The sequence below is a fragment of the Fulmarus glacialis genome, unplaced genomic scaffold (genome assembly GCF_000690835.1).
Source record: "Fulmarus glacialis isolate BGI_N327 unplaced genomic scaffold, ASM69083v1 scaffold6774, whole genome shotgun sequence".
In the NCBI taxonomy this organism is placed as follows: Eukaryota; Metazoa; Chordata; class Aves; order Procellariiformes; family Procellariidae; genus Fulmarus; species Fulmarus glacialis.
This window is the reverse complement of record NW_009209841.1, coordinates 1-27,917: the sequence shown is the minus strand read 5'-3', so window position 1 is coordinate 27,917 and position 27,917 is coordinate 1. Positions and strand designations below refer to the sequence as shown.

General features: G+C 44.0%; 1 protein-coding gene across 1 annotated transcript; it reads right to left on the bottom strand.

Moving 5' to 3' along the window:
- Positions 1-36: 36 nt before the first annotated feature.
- LOC104076183 (zinc finger protein 516-like) lies at positions 37-26,368 on the bottom strand. The gene is made up of 6 exons (XM_009576956.1): positions 26,318-26,368; positions 25,259-25,394; positions 12,531-14,009; positions 7,531-7,635; positions 6,557-6,624; positions 37-96 (listed from the first exon to the last, which is right to left on the bottom strand). The coding sequence occupies exons 1-6, from the start codon at positions 26,366-26,368 to the stop codon at positions 37-39; spliced, it is 1,899 nt and encodes a 632-aa protein (XP_009575251.1).
- Positions 26,369-27,917: the final 1,549 nt, after the last annotated feature.

Genomic DNA, 27,917 nt, shown 5'->3' with positions numbered 1-27,917 from the left:
GGGGGCCGCTGGCGCGGGGGCTCCTCCGCCTGGGCTCTAGGTTCCCTTCCGGAGAGGCAGCGTGTGGGCGACCTCCGCACCGCCGTGGTCTCTCCCCTGCAAGAAGGACGACACAGGGAAAAGCTCATTCTCGCCTCTGCTCCCACGCGCAACCCTCCAGCAAGCCCTGCTGGTGTTCGTTACCCTTTATTTGCACCACGTACATTCACTTTGGCCCGCCGCATCAGAAGCTTTTTTGGGTGTTTTTAATCATCTCCAGCAAGACAAAGTGTGTCAGGCCCATATAAAGTCCCCGACGGACTAGAAGAGCAAGCAATAGCGTCCGATGGAGCAGTTCAGAGAAGGCTGAGAACAAGGAGGGGAAGAAGAGGCCTCCAAAAAGCAGAATTTTGAGCTAGCCGAGAGGGATTCATAAGTAGATCAGCATTTTAAAAAGGCTGAAGTTTGAGGTCACAGAGGCAGCTAGCTAAAAGAAGGAAAACTGAATTCTTGCGCAGGTCTGTCAAATGCTAAGGCAGCTTTCCCCCCCGCCCCCGTCATCTTCCTTCTATTTTTTTAGCCAATTTTCATGAATAATTACCATGTTGAGAAAAATAGCAGGGATATTCTAAAATCAAGTGAAATTAAAGATAACATCATGAATAAGTGGGAGCCTGCAGCTCCCAAGAAAAGCTTTAAAATGACATTTAGAACATCACTGTTGGAACAATGCAGTTTACAATCCTGATCCTAAAACAACATGGCAAGATTAATCTTACATAAATGCATTATCCTTAAGCTAAAGTCTTGATGAAGTGAAACAGACCATTTTAAATTAATGCAACATAAAATACGGCACCCATGTAAAATCCAAGCAAGTTTCAAGCTGTGCCTATGGCAGCCCTCGAAATAGCTAAAGAAAGCCCAGCTCTGGTTGACATAATGTATTAAGTGCATCTCTTTTGTTAATAGATTTAGAAAATTCCTAATTAAACCTGGCTCGAGATTCATGACATTTACCAGTCAAAGTTTGGTTTAAGTCGGAAAGATTTGCAACAAAATTAAAGAAAAAAAAAGCTGCTGTACAGATGGCAGTATATTTGAAATGTAGGAAACAGTAACTGAATGAGAGATGTGATAAAACTTCCTTAGTTGGATGCTGAATTTCCTGCAGTAAACCAAGAAAGATGCTTTACATTTTTGCGCGGCTGCATCATGCCTGAGAGACAGAGCCACAATTCCAGGAGGAGGCATTCATCATTAAAACGTCTCGTATCGAACCGGCTCTACATACATGGGGGAGCGCGGCAGGGTTTCACTGAGCCGGGGGAGGAGGGAGGGAAGGAGGGAGGGAGGGGAGGGGATGGCAAGCACCTTGTCCCAGTTTCCCTGGGTAAGAACTGAAAAAAGGGGTGTAATTAGGGGTGCTTTTTTGGGATGGATAGCCTGCAGGGTGCTGGGCGGCAGAGGCGTTCCCTGCGGTGGGTGGTGGGTGGCCGGACCCCTCTGATGCACGGCCGTACTCCCAGTTTCACTGGGGAAGAGCACCTGAGCTTCACGCGTGCCAAACCCACCCTGTGGCTCACCCACCCCCCTGTACTCGCACCGGCCCGAGGGGGCAGGCAGATTTTGAACCAGCTGATACATAGCTGGATTGAATTCTTCCTGAAGTTAAATGTTTACCATTTTAAAAAGTAGGCTTTCTTCACTTTCAGCATTTTAAAGGGGAAAAATAGCAGATCTTTTTTTAAGTGAAACCTATAGCTTCCATGCCAAAAGCTGCTTTCATAGCAACTTCTTGGGCTTTTCACTAGTTAACAGGAAAAAAATCAGTTTGTGTGCATGTTAATATATTGGAGACAGATTATCGTGTGACATTGAAATAAATTGCAATGATCGGTTTGGAGCACAGATACCGCTCCAGTTTGCTGGCAAGGGGAAAGTGTTGGGACAAGAACTACAGCTGCTAATTCTGCCCATAGCACTCATAAACTAACGGACATACAGTACATGCATATTACTCAGATGCCGGTACAGCAGCCTCCATGATTCCTTGATTGTTTGCGTTATAATCTCCATATGTATGAACGAGACAAATTAGGTTGCCATTTATTTGTTCATTATCTATTATTTTGATTAATGGAATTCTTGTTCTCAGAATAACTATTTAAAAATAACATTTGCAATAATGAGGACTGAACTATTAATCATGATCTTTAGCAGAAACTTTGCAAGGAACTGGGGCAAGACATTTCATATGAACAAATGTCATAAATAGGGACTTCTAACAGACAGTGCTAAAATTTCAAATGCGAAAAAAAAACCCAACCAAACTCAGAAACCAATGGTTTAAGTAACTTTTTCATCCTGGCTTTTTTTTTTTTTTTTTGCTCCTCTCCTTCTCCCCAAAGTTGCTTTAGGACAAGCAGGGCTGTAGTGTTCCTGGACTATAAAAACATCAGAGGTAACAGATGGTCGCAGCCTTTCCCTCTCTCTCTCTCTCTCTAGTAGTTTTCCTGATGGTTCTTTACAATCTGTCTATCCCCCAAAATTCTGACTATTCGCATTTATGCTATCTCAAGTACTGAACACTGCAAGAAATATTTTAAAATACTTACAGTGGAGAAAATGAAGGCTTATGGACTCCTTAATGAAGGTGGTTTACCCCTGTCACACAGGACCTGCTGCGCACCTCTCTTTCCAGTGAATGAGGCCCAAGAACTGTGGTGTCCACAGCTCCTTCACAGAAAAGGACCATCACTGCCTTCTGGCATGGGGAAAGCTTCAGACAGAGGTATACATGATACCAACAGTTCATTTTTTTTTCTGGGCTGTAGCTTTTAATTGATTTTCTGTGAGTAAAAGGGTGTTTTTCCAGAGAGGGCAAAGGTTAGAGTTTTGAGGGTTTTGCTTGTTTCAACTCACACAAAGACAGAGAACTCGGTGTCTCTGGCTCCAGCACTGCAAATATGCTTCACGTATGTATACTCTCAATTAGACAGAACTCTTCCTCGCTGCTAACCAGTAAATCATGCCTTTTGAACAATTACTTGCCCCTTAGAATTTTTAGAGCATATTGTTTGACACAGCACTGATAGAGGATAAACTATATTCCTAAAGCGGGCCAAGTTTTTGTATGTTTTTAAAAACACAGCAGCAGAAGTTAAACGCAAGGCATACGTATTAGAAATTGCTACCACAGCTGTCACCATTTTGCAAAAGCAGGCTAGAGACTGACTCCTGTGCCACTGAATGCACTTGGGAATTGGGATTCTGGCTGCAATGTTGCAGCATCAGGCAGTGCCTCTGAAATGACCCCATGCTTTAGGAGAGCTTTGCTTTAAGAACTGCAGCAGCCTCGAGATACACACGGTCGCAGGGATTCTTCTGAAGGAGACAACTTTTGTCTTACCATGTATAAGCAATTGGAGTGCACTCCCCGAATTCATGCCTACTAAATCAGGTCTTTGGATGCTGCTTAGTGTATTCCAAATTAAGCTACATATTCATTGTGGATAAGCAAGCTTAATTATGGATATATTGGGATATTTAGCATTTATAAAAATATTCAGAATATTCAGTATGTTTAATATGGCAGCATTTCAAGAGAATCTACGTGACTTTGCACAGATTGTATTGACTCGGGTAATGTAATGAGCATTTTTTGTCCTTTAGACAAAAGAAGAGCAGGAAATTTTCCAGAGTTCACAGGAAATTCATTTGATGTAAAAATGTCCTTCTTTCTTTGTTTTTAAAGCATTCAGGTAGAAGTAAGAAACTACAGTAAATAATGTTATGAAGGAAATGAACATCTTATTTCCTACGTTTTGTTTGTATTTCGTTGGTGCTGATAACAAAGCATGAAATACAGCCCAGTGCTAATATTATCAAAACTGCGTGTGTATGGTCTTCTTTACAAGCCCCTATAGGTGGCCTACTTTTCAGTGGTGCTGAACACCTGTATCTCCTGTTGGTGGTTCATTACCCTAAAGTAGGTTTCTTATTTAGACACCTAAATATAGATTTAGCTGGCTCATTTTTAGCTGGCTGTAGACCCTATTTTTAACTTGCGGAATTAAAATTGTTCTCTGAGAAAACTGCTATACAATGTAGCACTGTTGTAAGCTACTATGCTGGGGGACTTTAAAAGCACTAACAAACATTCTTTCATAAAGGAAACGTTTAGAGATGATCTTCTGGTTGACTACTGAAGGGAATGGGGGAACTGTGAAATACTAATGTTAGTATTTTCACTCTTTAGCAGACTACTCAGGGGAAGGTATTTTACCTGTAAGGAGGAAACATTATGTAAAGTAAATCATTTTCACTTAACAGAAAAAAAAAACCCTTTCATTCTCAAGCTACTGTACATGGTAACTATTGTTTCTTGGAGCATGTGCACGGCACTTCTGTAACTTGAACTGACTTTACACCATAAACTTTCATGAATAGATCTGTCCCCAATTAAGAAATGAAATGAAGACACAGAGTGACAATGTTTAAAGTGGGAAATCATAACGTTACCAGAATGCTGCAGGCATTGTTCTCGGTGCGAGCTCATTTCTGTGCTTCTAAAGGGCCCTGCAGCTGCAGGTAGGAATGAGCGTATTCCCTCCCTAACGCCCAGGGACTGTGCAGGTGGAGCCTTCTGGGGGAGCGCAAAGCCTGCTCATGATGAGAACAAGCAAAACGGCAGACAACTGAATAATCCTAACCAACACAGGCGCTGACAAACTGAGACAAAGGCTGATACCGAGGAGCAAACGACAAAAGAAAGGGAACTATCTCCTGGAGAAGTGATCATACCGCGGCTTCTGTGAAAGAAATACTGAGTAGCAAGAGATGAAGCGATTCATGAAGCTAAGCCCTACTCAGTATTCTACTGTATCAAGAGATGCTGTAATTTAATCAAATACTTTGAAGACAGATTGACACGGACTGAGACTGCAAGAGCAAACTACATTTGCCATGGAAGAAGCTAGTCAATAAATTATGGCATGGCAGTAGTTTACAAAGACAAGATTATGAGTAAATTTATTGTGCAGTAATATAACCCAAATTACAAAGAGTCCAGATGTGGACTGAGCTGCCACATCTCGTTTTGGATAGATATGGCCACTTCAGAATTTTTTGGAAATGTATTTCCAACTTTGACCTTACATTGTCTTTTAGAGGAAAAAAGCCCGGATGCCTTCAGAATCCGATCTCAGCTACACATGAGATAAAACCATGAGCATGAAAAGATTAAAGAGCATTTTAAAGATGCTTAGGTTTACTAAACCTACATTACTAAACCAATGAGAACCAAAGACTAGTTGAGCTCGTTTGCAGAGCTGCAGTGATTTATTCTGTCACATAATTCTACTGAGAGGTACGTCCTTGCACGATTTTATTAGATAAGCATCATAAGGAGAGCACTTTCATCTAGTTCTCCAACCATAGCATAACTTTGCTGCTACTGTCCCACAAAACCAAAGCAAACACTGCCCACAACAACAACTATTGAGTGCTTAAAAACTTTATGAGGAGAGTTGTTGGCCACTCCTATGGCCTGACGGCAACTCAGATACTCTTGTGGCAGCGGCTGGGTTCCCCACGTAGCCTTTGGGCCAGAAAGATGCAAGTGCAACAGAGAAGGTGCTCAGAGTCTCCATGAAGGGTGCAGCGCATGAACTACGCAACATCGTGGTGCCCGGTGAGGATGTAGAAACCAACTCCTAAACTTCACGAAGGCGGGACTAGCAGGGAGATGCATTCCCTAAACATGGCCGAAACCATCTGCAATCGTTTAGTAAGAGACAAGAGGACAGGAAAAGTGCTGTAGTCAAAATTAAACTAAAAACATGGATGAAAGAAAAAGTGAGTGATGCTGGAGGCAGTTTCACAATGAAAGAAAACTGCCCATGAGAAGGTGTACCCTGAAACCCACCTGCCAAGCTGGAAGATGAAGTGGGAAGGTCCAGGTTATGATACTGGTCTCCAAAGACGCAAGATACACAAAACAAATTCAGTTTAATGGTTTTCTATGTAACAGCTTTGTCACGTATAATTCAGAGCGCTGAGAAGTGTTTGTTAAGACAGGAAACTGTATACTAGAAACAGGAAAGCACACCGCCACACAGAGTCCACAGAAACGGGAGGATGAGAGCCTTTCAAAGGCCAGATATTGTGTATCAGGGTACGAGTACTCTTCAGAAAAGTACAGACTAAGCGTTAATTGTATTGTTGCAGCAGAAAATGTGTTAGTTGTAAAAGCAAATTATTTCTAGGAATTCTTCATGTACTGTCTCACTATTACATATCACTGCGCATTACAGAGTTACTTATCCCACCCACTCCTCAGTAAGTCAGTAACATGTTTATTTAAACACTAACTACCTGCTCTACAATTAACTGACTCTCTATGTAACAGACTTTGATAAAATGCTTAAAAAATTTAAAAGCTAAAAATCAAGCAACACCGTTATTATTTATACATGTTATAAAACAGTCAGCACTTTAGTGATGAGTATCACTGTGCAACTTTTTCCCAGCTACCACATTAAAAACTGAACATCCAATTAATTGTAAAACATACTTGTTTTGGGGCATCTGCGGAGGTGGTGTGAACTTCAGTACCTCGGAGTCCATTAGACTCAAATACCACTGTGGGAACAAGGGGGCTTGTTAACAGATGAACATTCAAGCTTCGTTAGTGTGTGTACATTATTTGAGACCGTTACAGATTAACCATGTTCAAAAAAAGACACCAGCTACTAGCCTGTGGCCGGAAAATACCAATTTACCGTAACACTTACTGTAAGAGAGTGTGCTAATGGCAGCCTAGGGCCACTGCCCTTTTTAATTCAGACTTCGGCGCTGAAGAAAGCAATCACTGACAACATTAATTATCAGTGTATGTGTAAAGGGACTCTCTTCTTGCATTACTTACCATTTGGCCTCTGTCATTTTGGATCAGACTGGCTTATGTATGCATCATTCACACTTTTCAGGAGAAACCAGCTCGTCTCACTGTCTCGTGCAATGCTCAGGAGGTCTCCCGACACCGGTGGCTTTAGCCTCCTACAGCCTCAACCACAGACCACGCCAGGTTAAAAATGGCTGGTAGGGATTTCCCATTTTAGGGCTGACCAGTCTGCAGAAAAATCTTGTTTCCTGCAAAAATGTTCCTGTCAACAGCAACGATGAGGCAAAACAAAGCCTTATGTTGTGCTGAAAGGGGTACTTTGATTTCAGTTTGTGCTGGTGGCAACAGAATTCATTAGCATATTCATTTCTGCATCCCCTACTCTCTAATTAAAATAAAAGATTTGCAAAGACTTATCTTAAATGCATTGCGGTTTTATGGAGTTCGGGCGGGGATCAGGTAAGCAATATCCAGAGAACAAGAGCAACAGTCGTAAAAATAAAAAAACCTGTCTCTTAGATTTAGGTACTGGAATTACTTAGGTTAACATGGTATGTGAAACGTAATTCTTGGCATTTCGTTAGCTGGATCCGAAAGCAGGCAAGCAGGAAAGGGAGAAAGCAAGAGCAAGTGTGAAAAGGTACCTGCGTGGGACCTCTGATGAGTCCTGAGGTGACTGGGTTGGGTAAAGCATTTTCCACATTCTCTGCAGACGCAGTCTCCTTGGCGTGTTTGTGTCCTGAGCATCCCTGTAGTCGGGAGGGAGGGAGGGAGGAGGGGGTGGAGGGGGAGAGCAGAGAGGAAAGTTGAGAAGAAAACATTATGCCAGAAGAAAACATCATTAGTATGTCTAATGTGTCATTATGTGAGGCTACCTTCAGGCCCTGGATGACAACTGTCAGCCTTCATCTAGGCACTGGCTGACAGGCCAGGCACACACAGGACTGCAAGAATGCATAAATTACATTGAATTAAAAAATGCTCCCCATGATGTGCCCGCACCAGGACTGGCATGTCAGGTGTGCGCTTTTCAGAGCAGCTGGATCCACTTCTCAGCCATCACCCAGCTTTGTCAAGCAGTACATCAGGCAAATCAAAGTGACTCCAGCGTGGCGGAGACAAGTCACATGGATAATAGGAAGTGAGTAGGACCAGAGCCCGACTGTCCCCCCCGGGCAGCAATACCTCAGAGACAAATGCAGAGCGAGCGGAGCCATCACAGACTGATCAAACCTTTCGCCCCTGCCTACCTGCCTGCCGGTGCTGCTTTGACCCCGGACCTCTGAGGCACAGACGAAAGACATCTGTGAATGAAAGTGTCATTCCGGACATTTTGAGCTGGTTGCAGCGCAGCAGCCTTCCCCCAGCCCTGGGTAAACATGTTTTCTAGGCCATTAGCATTTGTGGAAAACCGCTCAAACCTCTCCTTTTTCTCCAAAGGTCAGTTTACAGCATCTGACTTAAAGGGCTGGTCTTTGTCTTTTTGCTGCTGATCAAAAAAGACACATTTGACTTTTATTGGGCTTTTTTATTATTAAAAAACAAAAATATGTTTGAACATCATCTTTTCTATTTTGGTAAAACACTCTCCTCGGAAGGGAAGAGTTGATGTTTCCATTTGCCACTGGAGTATTTTGGCTTTTAAAGAAATTCTCAGGGGATTGTCAGCGCAAGTGAAGTTTTAGCTCTTCTTTCATTTTTTGCCCGACCATCACAGCATTTAAAAAGAATAAAATTGTGAACAAATAAGTGGCAACAACCCCCTCCCCCCCAGTTGAAACATCAACTGCAGGATGCCAGAGGGCTCATCCGAAATACACTGTATTTTCTCGTGCTGTACCAGAAAACGTATGGAAAAGAAGACAGGCTGCCATTTCCTCTGCTGGTATGGCACCAAGTGTCCTGCGATGGTTTTTACCACAGCATATATTGAAAAGAAATGGCTGGCTGCAGAAAAACCACCCCACTCACAAATTGTTTTCTCTTTTTATAATAGCACCTCCTGCAGATGGCAGCACAGTCTGTATAATGTAGCTGAATACACTCACTCCCAACAATTAAGTTCCTGGCAGTCAAATACAAGATCATGATTCAGGGGCAAATCCAGATCACGTATAACCCCTCCCCCCCAAAAAAAAACCCCTCCAATCCCCCCCCAAATCACATAAAAATCAATGAGAGCTTCACCGTACTATAATGAGACACATTTGCCTTGTAAGGCAGTCAAGATTAAAGCAGATTTTCTTGTCTGTTACTAGCATTTTCCCCTCCTTGGCCAGAACTACAGCTGCAAGCTTGAAAGCAAAGCTGAGCTGTGTTGAGGCAGCAGACGTGGCCTTTGCCAGATGGCTGGCCAGACAGGCGGGGACAGGCAGGGCAGGGCTCTGCTATCGGCAGAGCGGCTCCCGTGGAGCTTGGGAGACCTGGGTTCCTCAGGTGGTTTTCTGCCACCTCTGGATATATCCCAAGTCTCGCTCTGTGAAAGGTGAATATGCTCGTCTCAGCAGCCACTATGGGCCCGATCCAACAGCCTTCATGGAAACACTGCTCCCACTTGTGTCGTGCATGAGGCAGTTTGAGGATGCTGTTGTAAGCCAACGTACCCTGTACAAACGCCGAAGGTGACGAGGTTAGGACTTTCATCTAACCCCTCCCTGGCACTCACTTTATCATAGTTATTTTAAAAAAAGGTGGAAAAAATGGATTCCTTCCAGGTATATTTGCCATTGTTGCATTTCCTAAGGAGCACCATAAGGCTTTTGATAGTTCAGAGCTTTGAGCTATGGGCATCACTGCCGCAAGGCAATACCCCTATGAGTCATCACTCAGGTTATCCTATACATGAACAAAAGAGGGTGGATGACTACAGGTGTTAGCAAATTAAGGTAAATGAACATGACTATCTGAATGGGAGCTCCTGCGACACCGATGCTTAAAGCTGGTCTCAATAAGAGTGCATCTGCTGCCATAACCCATCCTTTCCTAATATGGCGATTCATGTAAATATCATGAATAAAATAAATAACCACTATTAAATATAACAATAAGATTCTCTCTACAAGCGTTTGGGAAGATTGGGCAGCATGAAACAAACCTAGCCTAAGCACAGCAAGCTTTGTGTTTGCAGCTGTATCACAACAGTACGTAAAACAACTCTCTTTTCCAAGGGCACACTGGAATAGACACAAATGTAAAAGAGAGGATCCCAGAAATAAATCCAGTCACTCTAAGGGAAGTTGAACACTGCCATACCACACACTAAAATATTCTACTATGATCCAACATGAGGTAGCATACCAAACATCCAAGTAAAGCCTATCGGGAACATTCAATTGGGAGAAAACCCACGAGGCAAACAGTATACCTCAGTGGGATTTTTGGTTGTTGTTTATGTCACAATTGCCATATTCACATTGCCATAATAAGACTTAATTGTATGATGCATACTTGACTCAGAGGGCTCAGTCTAGGCCCTGTGTTATTTCAGACAAGGTTCATTTACCCTCCTCTATTCGCAGTCGGTAGGATCTTGTTCCTTTTGCCTGCAGCAGCTTTTTATTTTAGTGCTATGAAAAACAGCCATCATGCCAATTGGTTTGGAGAACCATCAACAACCTGGAGATTGTATATAAAATAAATACAAGCTACATAAAAAATGAAGTTTCAAATTCTGAAAACTTGATTGCTGTAAAACACTTGGAATGAAAAAAGAGATTTCAAAGCAGAGATGGGCATTAAATAACTCCCAGTTAAAGTGTCTCTGGAAATCACTGCCCAGCAAAAACATTTTGGCAGTAAAAACCCTCTTTTAAAAAGCAGATAAATAGAGACCTCCTTGGAAACCCTGCCCCTACTTTACTGTGCCCCAACGGTCCTCATGGTTTTTCAGGTGCCTGCATTCACTAAGTCAGCTTCTAGTTCCTGGCTTTTACTGTTTCTCTCCATCCCCCTGGGAGCTCACTGGATCAGTAAGATTTCTCTGAGCAGGTTAACACAACGTAGTATTAAATAACATCAAGGAGGGCACCCACGTGGAGGTACCCCAAGTTGATGGTAGAACAATTAACTGGTATTTAGAGTACTAAGCAGGCAGGGAGAAACTTTAAACAACATTCCTAGGCACTGGGATGGCAAAAGCAAAGTCGGCTGGACAAAAACAGGAACACTGGCCCCGCAGTTTTAGAAACTGAGCATGTCCTCCTCTGCTTCCTTAACAAAAACCAGGAGCCTGATGTTAGTTGCAATCATCATGCAGCCTCTAACCACCTGTGAAATTATCTACTCAAAAAGTAATAAATAACAGTCGGCTCCTACGCAGCATTACTTTTTAAACGATTGAGCAAAACTGACAATGGAGTGGCTGAAAGGTGCACCTCATGGACTATTTCAGATAGATTTTGCCTTCCTGTCTTCTCCAAAAGGCCCTCCACCAAGACCTGACCAAATACTATGGCTCCTTCCTTGCCTCACAGCTGCCAGAGCGGTCAACTTGCACACACCTTCTGGGCACTAGACCACAGCTGTCCTTAGACTACCAGCTTCCAAATGTCCTGCGTTTCGTCCCACTCGCAAAATGGGGTCACAAGCTCCATTTCACACATGCTTTTGACAAAACAGAGAGCATTATGTCAGGTGAGGGCACTAGAACACAGGTCTGGAACACATGCTCTTTCCATGTGGAATTCAGTTCTTGCACAACTTCTACTAAGAGAAGAAGCATATCAAAAAATGGGATGGTTTACTAATGGTGAGAGCTGGGACTACGGCTCCCATTCTCCCCCCCTACACACAGACCCCCATCTCAAGAGTAATAAATCAGCGTGATTTTCAGTTTCCACTGAGACAAACTAATTCTGGCAGATAGTCAGAAGAGTATGGTTTCAAATGCAAGTACAAAGGTTTCTTTTTTATTTTTCCCCCCTTCTTTTTACATGGCAGTTGACTGGCAAGAGACAGGAGAGCTCTGATACTTTTTTAGTCCCTGAACTTTTAAACTGGCTATTTGCACAACTGCCTTTCCTGCTTACGTGAATTAGTGAGCACATATTCGGCCCTACCTCTTTTTAATTATAAACTTACAAACAGATCAAAAGAATAATTCGAAAAATATGATAACAGTCTTTGATATGGACAAGGCAGATCTTAAGACTTTTGTCAAGAAAGACAAAGGACACTGACAAGTAATTATCTCTCTCTGCTGCTGTTTGCAGACAAAATTGAACAAAACCTCCAAAATAACATCACAGATAAGCCCCAGAGGATGTTTATTTTGCCTGAAGCAAAAAGATTATGATGTGTGCCAGCATCAGCATATCAGGGGGATCTTCATGTGACAGCACATCTGCGTAACTTTAGCCTGCTTGAAGCGAGGGGACAAAGGAACAAGAATACTCCAGGTGGAACCAGATACATTTAACCTGAGACAGAAATTTCATACAGTGCACGAGGGGGGATGCTGCAATGTTAGAGATCAGTAAACAAACCTATTCAAGCCTATCCAGAAATGATAAAAACAATGAACTTGTAATCCCAACTGTTAACGGGAGAGAAGGAAGAAACTGTGAAACAGCGTGTCGTGGCTCCAAATGAAGCAGGAACAAGCAAGCCGCATCCTCAGCTATGGAAGGGCGCATGAAAATCTTACCTGCGTGATCCAGGACAGGGCTGTTGGCACCGCAGGTTTGGTACAACGAAGCAAGGTCCTTTGGAATGTATGTTTTAAAGATATTTAAAATGTCCAAACGTTTCTCATGCCCGTCTGATCCTGGATCCTGTTTGCTGGAGTGTAAAGCCGGAGAACCTCCCACGGCGCTAGGCTGGGGCTGCAGCAGTGGACTCACTCGTGCTACCGCTGTGCAGTTTGCCAATGTCCTCATCTCATTCCCAGCCTTCACGTGAGACTCCCTCTGAGGCACCAATGGCTCTTCGTGTTTAGTGTACTGCTCGCTTTTACACAGAGGATGATACTGCGGCGGTGGGTTGAATTTGGCCTTCATGGAGTCGGACACACAGTGCTTACCTGGAGGGGCAAAACTACTACTTCCCTGGGGAACCACGTACTTTTCCACTTGCTTACTGTTGGTGGGCTGTGTGCTAGGCCTGGATATGACCGTCTGAGTAGGCGTTACGCTTCTGCTATAGGCTCCCATTTGCACAAGTTTGGAATTTGCTTCATATTTACTTTTTTGTTGTGCTGCTATGCTGTATTGCTCCTGGGAATGGTTTAACTTGGGCTGTCTGTACCCATCCAGACCTGATAAGCGTGGACCACAGTGTCCAAAGGCATGACCATCCTTTGACTGATGCGTACTCCCGGACTTCGCAGTCATCCCGACAGAAAGAGAGCTGCTTTTGGACCCTGGCAATGCACTTGGCACTTGAGTGCGCGTAAATCTGGCAACGGGCAAAGGCTGGCATTCCTTACCACCAAGAACAGGAGGGGGGCCAGTACGCCCACTCCTCGCCAGAAAGACCAGGTTGTTTTTAATACTCTTGAATCCGTTCTGTTGAACCCAAGGGGGGACCATCGAGTTACAGCTGATTTTGTGCAAAATTCTTTTGTGCATCCACAGGACTTCAGGGTAGTAGGTCTTGTGACTGCAGAAAGGACACGGGTAGACAATTAAAGCAGCCTGCAAGGATGTATTCAGATTTTTATTGCATGAATTATCCCTTGTTGATTTTTCACTCAAATCGAGTGGAGCTACCTCTTGAGCTTCAGCACCTTTTTCTATCAGAGGATGTTCCCTGTTTAGGTCTAGCAAATTTTCTCTAGCACGACTAGCCTGCACTTCAAGTGACGTTTTCAAGTCCATGACCATGTTTGAAGATGTCTGGCCCACACCCAAAGCAAAGCTAGCAATGCGACTGGAGCAAGGAAGCCCTTGACTGTGGTGAAATGCTGGCATCTTTATGTCTGCAGAACCTTTTAGATCTTGGTATTTCGAAAAGGGCTCCTTGATGACACTCTCCAGTGCTGACACCGGGGCAGGAATCTCTGGTTTAGATTCCCTGGCCTCGTTTTCTCTGGTGTTGCAGCTTCCCAGCTTCGGGAGTTCATCCAACTGAGATGTTACCATTGGGGTTTCCTCTTCAGAAAAGTTGCAGTGGCATGGCTTTTCACCTGAATGGGACAAACAAAAAAACATTATTGTCATTTTATGCAGAAAGGAGCCCAAAAGACAGAGCAAAATTCAAGATTAGAGTAAGATAGCAGGAGAAAAAGCAAACTTTGGTATTAGCACTGTAATGACATGCTACAGACTAAATGTACTATATAAGCAAAAAAATCTTGAAATAAGACACAACAGTTCAATTTACTTTTAAAGATGACTGCGAAGTCGGGATAAACTCTCTAATGCTGCCACGTTCATGACATTTTGAAGAAAGAACAATTCAATAATATACCCACGTTAAAATTCTGGGACTGCGAGCAAAATAAACAAATACGCAACCATGTAATGCTTTAACAAAAGCTAAGATAATGGAGCCAGATAAGACTGACCTAGTTAAAAGTCTGTCAGCGCTTCCATTACAAGCCCCAATTTTGAAAGGGCTTATAACTCAGCAATAAAAATTGGCTCCACACGGAAACCAAGCATATAAGCAGGTACAGCATACAGAATAAATTGCTCACTTAAGAGGGACTTTTGCAGTGGCCAAGTATAAAAGATGAGTTATGGAAGATGCAAATTCTGAATTTTTCCATCCATTAATTTAAAGCAGATACATTTTTTTTTTAACATACTTTTAGTTTAGGAACTTTAGGAAAATTTTATGACTGCTCGATCCACTAAGAGATAAGGAATTCAACATTTCCAGCCATTTAGACTACAGAATTCAAACCAGACTTTTGATTCTTCCCTTTTTTTTCTTTGCTTCTCAGCTTTCCAGAGTGAATTTATCTACCTAACACATGTCCTGGAAAGGGAACATACTGGGCAGTAATTAAAGCTGTTTAGGGGGAAAGAGAAGAGTAGGATTTGTTTTGCTGGGAGCATGGCTACCTCTGCCCGCTCTCCCGATGCCGATCTCCCAGCCGATCGGCTGATGAAGCCGTTGAATCTCTCCAAATCAGTTCACAAATCAATTCCACAGAGATTTTCATCACAGCAGTAATGCTTACTGCACTGAATCCATTTAACATGTAACTGAATTGAACCATCTGACAAACTTTCAGTTTCAATTAACATGCAGTTAATGAGCCACTGCCAGGCAAGTGTAAGGAGACCATGCTCCATCTAAAACGTCACCGGTCCAAAGCGATCACCGCATCCATAGGAGGGGTGAGAATGGGAAAGGAGTGAACTGCTCTAGAGCTGCATATCCTCTTGCATCAACTCATAAAAACGAGCGCTTCAGAAAATCAAGCGCTGTTCGTTAGTGCAGTGCAATGCCACAGGCATTATTCTGCATGGCGCAACGGAAGAAGCATGTCTTCGGCTGGAGTTTCACTGCAAATAAAAGTCTACTTAGCCTTGCCTTCAATTCAAGCAAAAAATTCTTAAGCTTTTGTTTAATTTGAGGTAATTAGGTTAAAAATAACCCATAGATTTGCAGTCTTGCAGGGTTGCGTGCTCACTCTGCTAAGATAATTTTCCTTTCAAACTCTCTAAGCGGGTAAATTCAGGGGGAAAAAAAACCTCACAACCCAGAAACTTGTTTTTCCTGTGTTGCAGGGGGCAAGGCTTTGGGAAAGCACATGCCCAGCGCTACTAGCCAAATTTACAGTTTAAAACAAAGACACTGCATGCAGCGGTGAAATCCGACACTGCACATCTGTGTTATTTTCAAAGCACATCTGTCAAAGCCCAAAATATCCGTGCTCTTAAATAAGATTTTAAGGCTTCTCTTTACGATCACAAGGAGTGGCTCCTTTGATCATTGTAGTAAATAATAAAGCAAAGCAAAACCAAATCATTCGGTCGTAGCAGTACTCGGCAGAGACTGAACCGACCTACTGGCTAGGCTGAGCAGAGCAGGCAGAGGAGGGAAGTGGGGGACCACCGCCAGCCCCGCTCTCGGGGGCTGCGGAGCCAGGAGGCTCCAGCCAGTCCTTGGTCCACCTGCGCAGCCGTGATGAAGCGGCGCATCGGCAGACGCCTACGAGTCCCAGGTTGCTCTACGTACCTCAGACACTCCTTGATTGCTTTCTGATTTGGCCAGAATCTACATACCGTGCTGTTTCAGCAAAGAGGACAAAGTCGAACAGACTGTGAGGTGGCAGGGGTTAGGTCTGGGCTTGGTCCTTAGGGCTGGACTGTCCAGTTTAGGTCTGCACTGGGGGGGTGGGTGGAAGAGGAGGAAGCAGAGAGACAGAGACAGACCACAGACCCATGTGCCCCAATAACCACCGGTATAAAGCCTGGGACTGCAAACCTAGAGGTGGCTACAGTCCTTTTAGCCCTCTTGCTTCAGTGCAGCCATCAAAGAAAAAGGGATTTTCCAGGTGGAAAATGTAGCACAGAGTAGGAAAACGATGAAGGCGTTTCTGAGGTGTATCTAGGCCTGCAGTTGCCACAATGCTGAAGGCATACGCTGTCAGTACAATATATGAAAATTTGTAAGGTTATTAAAAAACAGCTTCTAACATCTCTTCGTAGCGTCTTCCTAGATTCAATTCCTCTGATGTCTGAACAGTACTGAACATACTAGGAATAATTTTAAAAGCTTAGATCAGAAGCCTCAATAGCAATATTTGCGTTAATTGCTCAAGCTGCACTTCTAGCAAAAAAAAACCAAAAACAAAACAAAACCACACCCCTACCCCCCTTCCCCACGTTTTGGACAGACACACTTTTCACCTGGAGGCCAACTCGTACTTCTTCACCAGCACAAAGCCTAAGCTTTTCCCTAGCCCCACCCCACTCTCCACCAGGGACCCGACACTCCAGGTATCAAAACCCAGGCTGAAACGCTGCCACGTGCCATCCTCCCCGTCATGGGTGGTGGTCCAGGCTGGGCTGCCAGCAGGCAGCAAAAGCCATGGGGGAAAGAGGGGATGCAGGCAAGAGCAAGAGGAGACAGTATGGGACCCAGTAATATAGGCAGAGCCTTTTTAGAAAAATCGATTAAATTTATTTCTGCCTGCTCCCAGCCGCTTGCCCCAGCTGAAAGGGGGTACTAACAATCCTTTTAAATCACTGGTATAAAATGTTCCTCTAACCAGCGCAGTGCAGGCATTACTGTCACCAGAAACTTTTGAGATTTTATTATGGCCAGGTCAAAGCAAAAAGCCATGAATGGGATGCCTTTTGCATGATCTCCAGGGACTATAACTCACATTCCCCATTGAAAGAGTTCTTGGCTAAGCATGCTCTCACTTCTTATCCTACAGTCCCTGTCATCTCCTCACGTTTGTCTCAATTCCTTTGTTTCTTACCCAAACCAGCCATTTACCTGTTGCACTTAAGAGTGAGAAAGGTCCTTTTACCACTTTCCTGAAGTGTTACAGTTTTTCTGTGTCATGGATACCCAGCGAACAGCTGAAGCAGATGGATTTTACAAGGTGCCCAGCTAGGAGGTGGCTGCGGATGCCATCTCACGCCTTCAGTTTGGCCATAGCTTCAAATATCGATGGCATTGCAGACCACAGCAGAGCAAAGCAGGACAGCGTGGAACACTTAACTATATGGGAAGCCATGGTCTAGAAACACGGGAACATTCAGGGATTCAACCAGTTCTTCAGAAATATTTCTAACTGCCATCACTTAGTTACATATCTTACACAGGCAGGTAAAAGTGACTCCCCTTCTCCCCACACACATATCCCTCTTCTCTCTTTCTCGCCCTCACATGCGTAAACTCCACTTGTTTCCTCCCCAGCTCTGTTTCTCCACAAAACTGAGTATCAGAATGGGCCGCACAGCTGTTTTAATTCATGAGGCTTCCTATAAAGTAAACCAGGCTACAAGCCTGAGGACAATGAAACTGTGATTTCTATTCAGAAGAGCAGAACTGGCTAGAAACTGGCCCCTTTTCTGGCTAGCATTACAGCACTAGGAGTTGAAGGGAAAGGAGCAGATGTGATGTGTTTGATTTTTAGTAAACATTTGATAGTGATTTGCGCTTTGAGATGAATGCTGTGGCTCAACTTGAAGACTGGCTGCAAATAAATCATGATAAAAGCAAAGGATAACATTGGAAGAAGGTGCAATATTGCAAAGACCTGTATTAGGTCCTATTTCACTTGGTATTTTCTTTAATGATCCAGAAGAGACTCTAGACAGCATGCTAACTTAAATCTCCAGGAAATATTGCATTTGGAGGAACTGCAAAAACAACGGGGACAAGGAAATAATGCGCAGGGACTTAGAGAGAATAGAAATGCAGTCTGAAAATAATCAAATGAGATTCATTCTGGAAAAAAAGCAGGCTAAGACAAGTGAAGGGAAACGATCCAAAAAAACCCATGCAGTGGGAGGGCGAAATCCAGGAAGCAGCAATGTTGAAAATAACAGATGTTACAATAGACAGCAAGTTAAATATCAGTGTACTAGGTGAGGTTCTTCAGCTTAGCTTTCACAAACAAAAGTACACATAATAAAAAAATAAAAATAAAAATAAAAAAAAATAAAAATAAAAATAAAAATAAAAATAAAAATAAAAATAAAACAACTACCCCCCTGAAAAAGACACTTACATGATGGCCATACTGGTCGCATTATTTTTTTAATATATATATTAAAAAAACCCAAAATATAGATACCACAGTAATGGGTACTACGTAAAAGTCCACAGTAAGCACAGTACAATGGGACATGGCAGGGGGAAAAACAGCAAAAAGCAGATTTGCAGCAGAAAATCAAGGTCTTTTATCCTGTGAAAGGGAGGTCCAACAAAAATACTCCATGCCCCCAGAATATCTGTCCAGATCTGCAAATACGGACAAGTCAGGAGGAGTTCTGAGAACTGCAACAGAAAAGTAACCGACCAGAAAATAAAGATGAAGCGTTAAGTGTCCCTCACATGGCTGAGGGAAGATGGGAGGGTGACAGGCCAACGCCTGCAGCCTCCCCAGGAGCGCCAAGCTCCAAAAGAGAGAATTATGTCAGCCCAAGCACTGGAGTCTATCACAACAATCAGATATAATTGCATGCAGGAAAACTCACAATGAACAGAAAAAAAAAAAACAATTATGTGTATTTGCAGCTTGCAGAACAAATGTCAAGGGAAGAGGTGAAACACCGCTTGGACCGTAAAACCTATATGGACAAAACACAGATTATCAATGCATGATAAAAATCCATCCTTTTCAGGGGGAAGCAGAAAGCACGACTTACTCCTTCCCTCTGCTCTACCAGCACAGCAAACCAAAACCCCTCGTAAGCATTTTAGACATATGCCAAAACCAGCCTTCCTTCCATACTAATTCCCTACATGATTAGCTAAGGAAAGGACTCCTGGAGCATTCAACGGTGAGCCCGTGACTCTCTGTAACAGCAGGTTTATCATCTGAGCGTAGGTCGGGCTGTTCAAAGAGACCCAGTATCTGTTTTGCGGAGGATGATTTGTCTTACACCAGCCATGCCCCCTGTTCTAGCTGCCTGCATGTCTAGTTTTTATACTCCACATGCTATCCACCACCTCCCGTTTTCTGCTCCAGCTGCATCACTCGGCAGATCCCAAACGTGGTGGCAAACTGGACGTGAGGTGAGAGACAACTCCTACAAACCCTCTTAGGTTTTCTCAGAGCACAAGGCTACGTGCCGCAACGAGACACTGGGAAGAAAAAGTTATGCTTTCTTGATACGAGATCCAGCTTCTCATCTGCAAAGCTCATCTTGCTTTACACGTTGTTAGATGTTTCCAGACGCAGCTACCCCAGCTCCCCAATAATTCAGAGAGAGAGATGACCAAGGATTAGACTGGAGTACTCAGAACTGCAGGATGGGGCAGACTAGCAGGTAAGAGGGTGCTACTGAAGGGTAGAAAGCACACAATCAATTAATATCCCTGCTTCCTTGCGGACTAATTTTAGAATTGACGGTGAGTGGTTTTGGCTGAGGTTTGAGGTTTTTAATCAGGGCAGAAACCCAACGCAGCTCTTGAGTCTGAGATGCCGGCCGATACAGACGGTTTATCAGCCAGCCAGCTCACCCCGCCCCACAGAGGTTTCACTTCGGCTATGCGAGGGGGAAAGAGGAGTAACGCCGTCCTGCGAGCACACAGAGAACAAGTCCCAGGTGCCCCAAGAACCCTGCCTTCGTTTGGTCATGAGCGAGGTGTTTCTGGTTTATACCGCACCGCTTTTCCTTATTACTTTTCGGCATTTTTTTTCCTATTTTTGTTGTGGCTAGATGTTGGGGAGTTACCTTTTCATTTCCACGCAATCAGCTATACGTTTCTAACAACGCTATACTTCCATCCTTAGCAAATAAACCCGGATCATGGGTTTACCAATCAGAACTAGCAGCCCTTTGGTATAGTTTGCATTCATGCTCTCCATTCTCCTTTTCTACATCTAAACCTTACAGTTCCTAAAATGACTTCTCATTGACTTTTTAATCTCATGGCCAACAATTTCAGGACAAGAATACATGATGGCAACTGTCAGCTTTCAACCAAGTATTTCTTGGGAAAGGATGCCGACTATGAAAAAGCATGATCTCACAAGTAGGGAGAGAAGAACTGCAGTTTTGTATCTCTGTTTTTTGGGAGTGGGCCCAGGGAGGGGAAATAATTATCTGACCAAAGCATTTTAGTTCTTTCAGGCAGTAGTAACAAAATTTAGCTTTTTTTTCCCTCCACTCTTTTCTTCCCAAACAGTACTACCACTGTTGCCATGATGATTAAACGACTAATGCTTGGAGCCCTAAATTCAACTTTTTTTATGACCATGCTAATTTTCAGCTGTTTTTCTTGCACATTCGTTTTCAGGCTTCCCTCTATTCCTGGAACAACAACGTATGGATTTATTCCAAAGTCCCGTTTGCTTTATTTCACTAACTTGACGCTCCGCAATTTCTAACTTTACCCACAAGTTACTTTTTACCCTCACTGTTGAACGCTTAAAACATCGTACCGCCGTGCCCCGAGCTTGCAAACTGCTGAAGGGCCCCGATACATTGTCCACCTCCTTCCCTCTGCAGAACTGGGGGACACTGCAGGGGATGAAAGCGGGACAGGCCAGCCCAGTACACCGCTCCTAACGCTCCCCAGTCTCCATTTGACTAATTTCTCTGGCATTGTCTGGGAGGACACCTGCTGCTTGTGAAAACAAAACCCACTGAACTCTTAACAATCCGGGCAGCAAAAAACATGAATAGGCAACCATCAAACCAATTCAATAAAGTTTGTTCAGTTCTGGACTGCACATGCTGGGGTTTTTGAATTATTTTAGATTATTATTGTTATTATCATCAGAGATACTGATTGCATTAGTTTTGCATTTTGGAAAGAATCTGAAAAGTCACCGAAGTGATCGGAAATAAACCACAAAAATTTTAGTTGATTAAATTTGAAACTTAACCTTTTAAGATGAGTGAAATCTGAGTCTGAGAACAGTTACGGTACAGCACAGCACACGGAAGACCCCTTTCTACAAGGTATTCCCTAGCTCAGTAAAATTACAAATTCCTTTGCACAGCAGAAATGCTTTAGAGTTATGTCACACTTCAAGGATCACTTTTTTTTTAAAAAAAAAAAAAGGAGGGGGGGGGAGGTCAGAAACCATCCCCCATCTGCACAGCCACAGATGCAAAAGCCAGCAGGGTTACTGGAATTTCAAGCACAATCAGCGCATAGGCACCAACAAAGTAACTGAGGAACTAGGTGGAAAAGGGTATCAGGTCCAAAATCTGTCAGACTGAAGTGCACGTTCTTAGGTACCAGAGGCATGATGAAAAACAAGCCTGAAAGTTCACAGTAAACTTCTTCTTTCCAGCTACTTGTATATAACTTTTCCTTAAAGAGTATTTGGCTTTGTTGTTATCTAGGTACAAGCCTCCCAAAGGCCAACTGGTTGCAAGAGCAGCTCCATGTGCAAATTGCTGCACTCTCCCCTCGCGTAGTATCTTGTCATCACCCTCAGCTTCGCACAGGTGCACATCAAGTGCAAAAAGCTTTGTGCTGAAGCCCAAACGCAAACTCTCTTCTAGCACCAGGCACTTTGGGATCTGTCTCCCAGGTATCTGCCCTTACAGAGTCAACACCGACTTTATTTGAAGGTGAGGGAAGGAAAGCATCCACAGCAGAGCACGTGCTGAAGTGAAAGTGCACATGTGGGTAAAATGGCTGCTGCTGGCTGCATGCCACAGACACGCCATTTCCAGTGTACATCACATCTCTCTGTACCTCCTCAGTGGGATTTTTTCTAAGTCGTTACATACATGGCGTATAGGAATTCTGGGCAGCGGCAGAGCTAACGATGATTACCAATCCTTTCACCTCCGTATTTCTCACAGAGGTCTGTGAGGGTAATCTCCGCCCAGCAGGAGGGGAAAAGCCCCACGAAATAATGTGTACTTATCAGCAGGCGAAGCTGTAGCTCCTGTTATCAGAGTATTTCCAAGTGCCTTTTTCACCCTTCATCCATACTAGCTTGACCCAAGGATAGTTAAGACTTCAGTGGGGCTTTTTCCAGTTGAGAAGAAAGCTTGTCCTTTAAATAAATAGCTGAGGGGAGGCGACACCGGTCTGTCCAGCCTCACGCAGCAAGGCTGCAACTAACGCATCCAATCCCCATGCTGTTGCCGCATCCTGCTCACACCCCCAGCACCGCCCCTTCTGGGACTGGGGACGGGACTTCCCAGTCGTGCCCCACAGCCCCTCTTTGCCCTGTGAGCTTCAAGAGCATCCCAATGTCTTCCCATCTCACACAGGGCTGCTCCAGCTACAGCCGGGCAAAGCACGGTGCCGAGAAACGAAAGGGAGTTGTCCACATTACGCATGGCTTTTGCAACTCTGTCCTCACCTCAGGAAACTTCAGACCTGGTTTTCTTCCTTTAGGAAACATAACGCCAAAGTGCACAGGCAGATGCAGAGAAAAGGGTCCATCATTCCCACTCACAGACCAAACCGGAGCGAAGACACTACATCGGCTTAAAAAGTATAGGCACTTTCACAGTCCCACATCACGGTCTGGATCCTGAGAGGTGGTGAGGGAATGCTAAGCACTTATCTATAAATTACAGGTAAAATAGAGGGAGAGATGAATACATACACAGGACCAATACAAAAACACTTGCAGGGACTGCTTGCCAAAATGAAAACTGTACAATTTGGCATTGCCGTAAATGTTGCTGCTCATAATACACTTAAAGAAAATTATGGGATATAAAACCCCTGGAATGCTCTGCAAAATTAGGAAGTGATTAGGCCAGATGATACCAATTTGACTCTAACACAGCTTTGTCATAATTCCAGAGTTAATAGCAATACTGTATGAACTGGTCCAAAACCTAAGCAGAGTACTTCCAGTACGCTCTGTAGCTGCTAGGCATTTCTGCGTGTGTGGCCCTGCCCGTTACGTTTGGTGTAGGTAGAAGAAGGAAGAAGAAAGAGCATACGATCATTAACACAGCAGGATACACAATTAAATATGAGAGGGTTGGATTTGAGTAGGGGGTGTTGGTTTTTTTTGTTTTGGTTTTTTTGTTGTGTGTTGTGTGTTTTTTTTTTTGTTTGGGTTTTGTTTTGTTTTTTTTTTTTTTAGTTTAAGGCACAGAAAGAGAAGTGCAATTAGTTTTGATGCATCAAAACTACTTGCAGAGGAGATGGAAAATTATGACTCAGATTCTTTTTTTTTTTAAGCAAGTGGCAGCCTGCCTGTACAGCCACTCCAAACATAGACCCAAACAGTTGTAAATCTTCCTGGAGATTTTCCCTTTCGTTCCAACAGTCAGACTTCCCACAATGTCTGCTCCAGAGCGTCTTCTTGACCACCACCTGTTCCTCTTCTTTCAAGTACATTAAGGAGAAAGGCTTTCCAGGCCAGGACTGTGGACTGGCAGCCACCCCATACAGCTTAACATTCCTCATCCAGTATTTCATTTCTCCTATTGTTTGTTAAGAGTATTGCCATACATCATAAAGCCCTTTACTAGAGCTGCTCAGTCTAAAAACAGAGGGTACAGCTGTGCTGTAGGCTAGGGTTCTGCAGAAATACCTAAGGTACAGCCAGCAAGCCCAGCGTGGTAACAGAGGTAGCACAGCTGTGGAAATAAGGAGCTCTGCATGACCTAATTTACCTTGTTTCTCCTGCCGAAGGCCACGCTACCATGGCTGGTGGCTCTGTTCACAGATTCAAGGCAGTCAAGGATCTCTAGTCCTCATGTCAGTCATGTCAGTCAGTGGCACATGACAGAAAAGTGAATGTAGATTATAATTTTAAAAGTATTACGAGTATTCAAAGATTCTTTAGCTATACAGTACTTGGGTAAAAAAATCTATTTCCTCGTGTTAACTTTTTTTCAGGCTTTCAGAGGAAAGAGGAGTTTGGAAAGAGAATGGAAGAAACTAGGGCTGGAATAGGAAAAGAAGCAAGTCAGATCAAATCCAAAACATAGGCTGGACAGACTGAACTATCATCACCGGGAACTGGACCCTCGATGAGGGTGAGATTGCTGGACCATAATTATCACTGTTACGTGGTGCTGCAAGGGTGCGGCAGGACAGACGAGGGGCTGTGCCCAGCAGGGTGTGGGATGTGCAGAGTTTCCTCAAGGTACAGGAAGGCTCTAAGCTACTGACAGATCAAAAGTTGGTTTGAACAGCTCTGCTCCGGATGGACTGAAGGGAACCAAAGCTACCAGGGAGCATGTGGTTGCAGCCACGAGGGTAGCCTCTGGTGGTGCTGCAAGGGTGCGGCAGGACAGACGAGGGGCTGTGCCCAGCAGGGTGTGGGATGTGCAGAGTTTCCTCAAGGTACAGGAAGGCTCTAAGCTACTGACAGATCAAAAGTTGGTTTGAACAGCTCTGCTCCGGATGGACTGAAGGGAACCAAAGCTACCAGGGAGCATGTGGTTGCAGCCACGAGGGTAGCCTCTGGCCACTTGGCCAAGCACACCCTCTCAGTACCGACTGCAGCTGAACCGCACCAAACACGCTGTACACGTGCCACACAACCTGCAGCCCGGAGCCTCAAGAGAAGAGGCTCGAGGTCCTGCCTGACAGACCCAGCTCCCCTCCACCCAGCCTCCCGCTCACCATTGGTGGCATGTGCTCCTGTTGACCGCACAGGGCAGCCGCATTCGCAGGCTGGCTAATTGCTAGGTAAGTAGCCTTTCCTTTCCCCTTCCCTTTCTTTCCAGTGTCCTCCCTTGCTCCTTTGTGTAGGAACAGAGGAAACCGTAACAATAACTACGGGAGGCACTTCCAGCAAAGTAAATGGCCTTTCAGACTCGGCTTGAAACAACTCTGTGACAGCCTTACGCAGATCACTAAAGACATCAGCCATTTCCTGGCAACTTCCATAATCCCCTTGAAGAGCTAATAGACAAAGCAGGCTGGAACCTACCGCCACCAGCACGGCAGCAGAAAGGGCAGCTGCCTGCGGGCGACCTGCGCTCTAAAAGGGATTTGGAGTTTTAGCGTTTTTCCTGACACCTTTCCTTTTACACCAGGAGGTAAATTTGAGAGCTTGAGAGCACCAAAGTTCTGGGCTCGCTTAAATTCTTCAAGTCTTACTAGTCTGGAAAATGAGCAAGGAAAAAAATAATTTTTAAGATCTAATTTGAAAGATGTAAGAAATTCCAGCATCTATTCATCTCTGGTGTGTAGGCTTCCCATTTCAAAAAAGAGGAAGCCTTCTGTTTAGGAAAGAAGTCAGATGAGAATCATCCCACGGTGCATGATGTAGCTCAGAAAGGTCAGGAGACAAGGGGATGTCTCAAAGATGTATTGAAAAAAGAGGAACCAGCTGTAAATGTGTTTTAATGAATCCTTCAAATAATAGAGACATTGTTATGCTAAAGGAGAACAGGGGGAGAAATCAAATCCGTTTGAAAAACGGCAATAGCAACACATCACGTTTAAAATAAGCTTCATAGACAACGAAATAGTAATTCTGCACCTGTGAGTCATAATTATTTATATCACACACTCAATAAGTAAAGAGCTGTGTTAAAATGCTAAAATGTTACTAAATATTTAAATTAACTATTGCATATAGCGCATAGGAGGCTTCCCAACTTTTCCAATTAGCACCAAGGCTTAAGCTTTAAATGCAGCAGAAGTAAAAGAAATGCTGAAAAACACTGCCACAGGCTGGCTTAATTTGGAATTTCTCCTTTTCAAAAGGATTTAAAAAAACCCGAAAAACCCACCAAACATGCACATATCCAGAAAGGCTAGAAAGTACTTCAGATTTTTTTCCTTTCCCCAGCCTTTGTTCTGTTAGGTTTATCTTGGTACCTTACAAGAAAGTGGGAAAGTATGTTTAAGGCCAACTTCCAAACTTGGTTTGATAGAAAAGAGCTTCTACACGTGTACCTGCAGCAGCCTGCGAACACCATTTTGGGCGAGAGGCTCAGTTAACCTCATTGCCGTCTTTTGCCTCCATATTGAGAGCAAGCCCATAGAAGGCAGCATGAAGAATCCCTGTGCCTGCCACAGGATTAACAAAGGAAGATTTTAAAATGTTGATGATCTGCTGTCTATATGAGGTGTCCTCAATCAGAAAGGTGCCTGCCACTTCAGTGCAAAGCTCTCCTCCTCAGACGTGCAAACCTGGTGGGATGGAGGAGCACCCCGCTGGGAACAAGGAACAAGCTGCGTAAGTTCCTGGGCAAGGGCTGTGGCCTGGTGTATTTTTGCAAGAAGCACTCCTGACACCTCTTCTCCTGAGGAACCTAAGTGTTAATTATTCCCCAGTGTTCAGGTCTTACGGGGACCTGATTTTTTGGAAACTCAGGAAGGCCATCTGCTTTCCCAGCAGTGCACGACGGGTCTGGTCAGAGCAACTCCAGCAGGGTTAAACAATGCACTGGGGAGGGACGAGGGGAACTGAGGTAACAAAACCACCTCCCCACCCCACCACCCAAGCCGTGTATCAGTTGCAGGGTCTGTTGTTATGCACACAAAACTCCACAGAAAAAAAAAAAAAAAAGGATCAAGTTACCAATAAAGACAGAGCTCCTTAGATCACCTACATCACTTACCTGCCATTTATCCACACCCTTCTGTTACAAAAGGCAGGACACCCCCATCCCAACCACAGCTGACTCCTTAAGACTGCTTCCAGAGAGAAATAAAACTTGCCTAAAGAAGAATGTGCTTAAGAAAGTAATCTGGTTCATTCAGATTCTTAAATAGCAAAAAATCATACAGAAAAACAGACGTTTGCCCAGATACTTCCAAAAAGAGAGAGGTAAACAATTGCATGGCATGTGTGTACGTGTGTGACCCAGTAGTGTCACACAAAGAAGTACTTGGTACCACAACTATTCTGGCAAAGATACACATTAGGCCAATGCAGGAAAATAAAGCGTTCTGAAAATCCCCCTCAAAGTCAGCGTCATTTTAAATCTATTCACCAAGAAGTATTTAATCCGTGACTTACTCCACCCGCACACCTGACTACACACAAGGTCCAGGTGATAACGAGTCTTTATGGCACAGACATCCCATCAAGCCGATTTCAGTTTTATTCTTGAATCAAAAGAAACACATAGCTTCCGAAGGGACTCAAAGCAGTTACAAGAGAGGTTACATAGCTAACGGAGTTGCCTATCCCCATGAATTAAGTAATACATTCTCAGCACTACTAAGGTGTACTTCACCTTGACACCTTCATCTGCATACAGGTAATGCTCACAGTTAAAATCCCACCCTATGAATTTATCATCATGTGCGGCCCATTTGACCTTTCCCCATCATGAACACACCATCATAGCTCCTGGGTCCCAAAGAGCACAGTTAAATCAGATTTTTACAGCACACTGCCTACAAGAAAACTCTGGTATTTTCACTGTCATTAAAGGCGCTATCAGGCCGATATCAGTCCCTGGCTCAGCAGCAAGCAGGTACCGGGCAGCTGCGGATTGCAGAGCTGGCGAGCAGGCCGGCAGGAGGAGGAGGAGGAGGAGGAGGA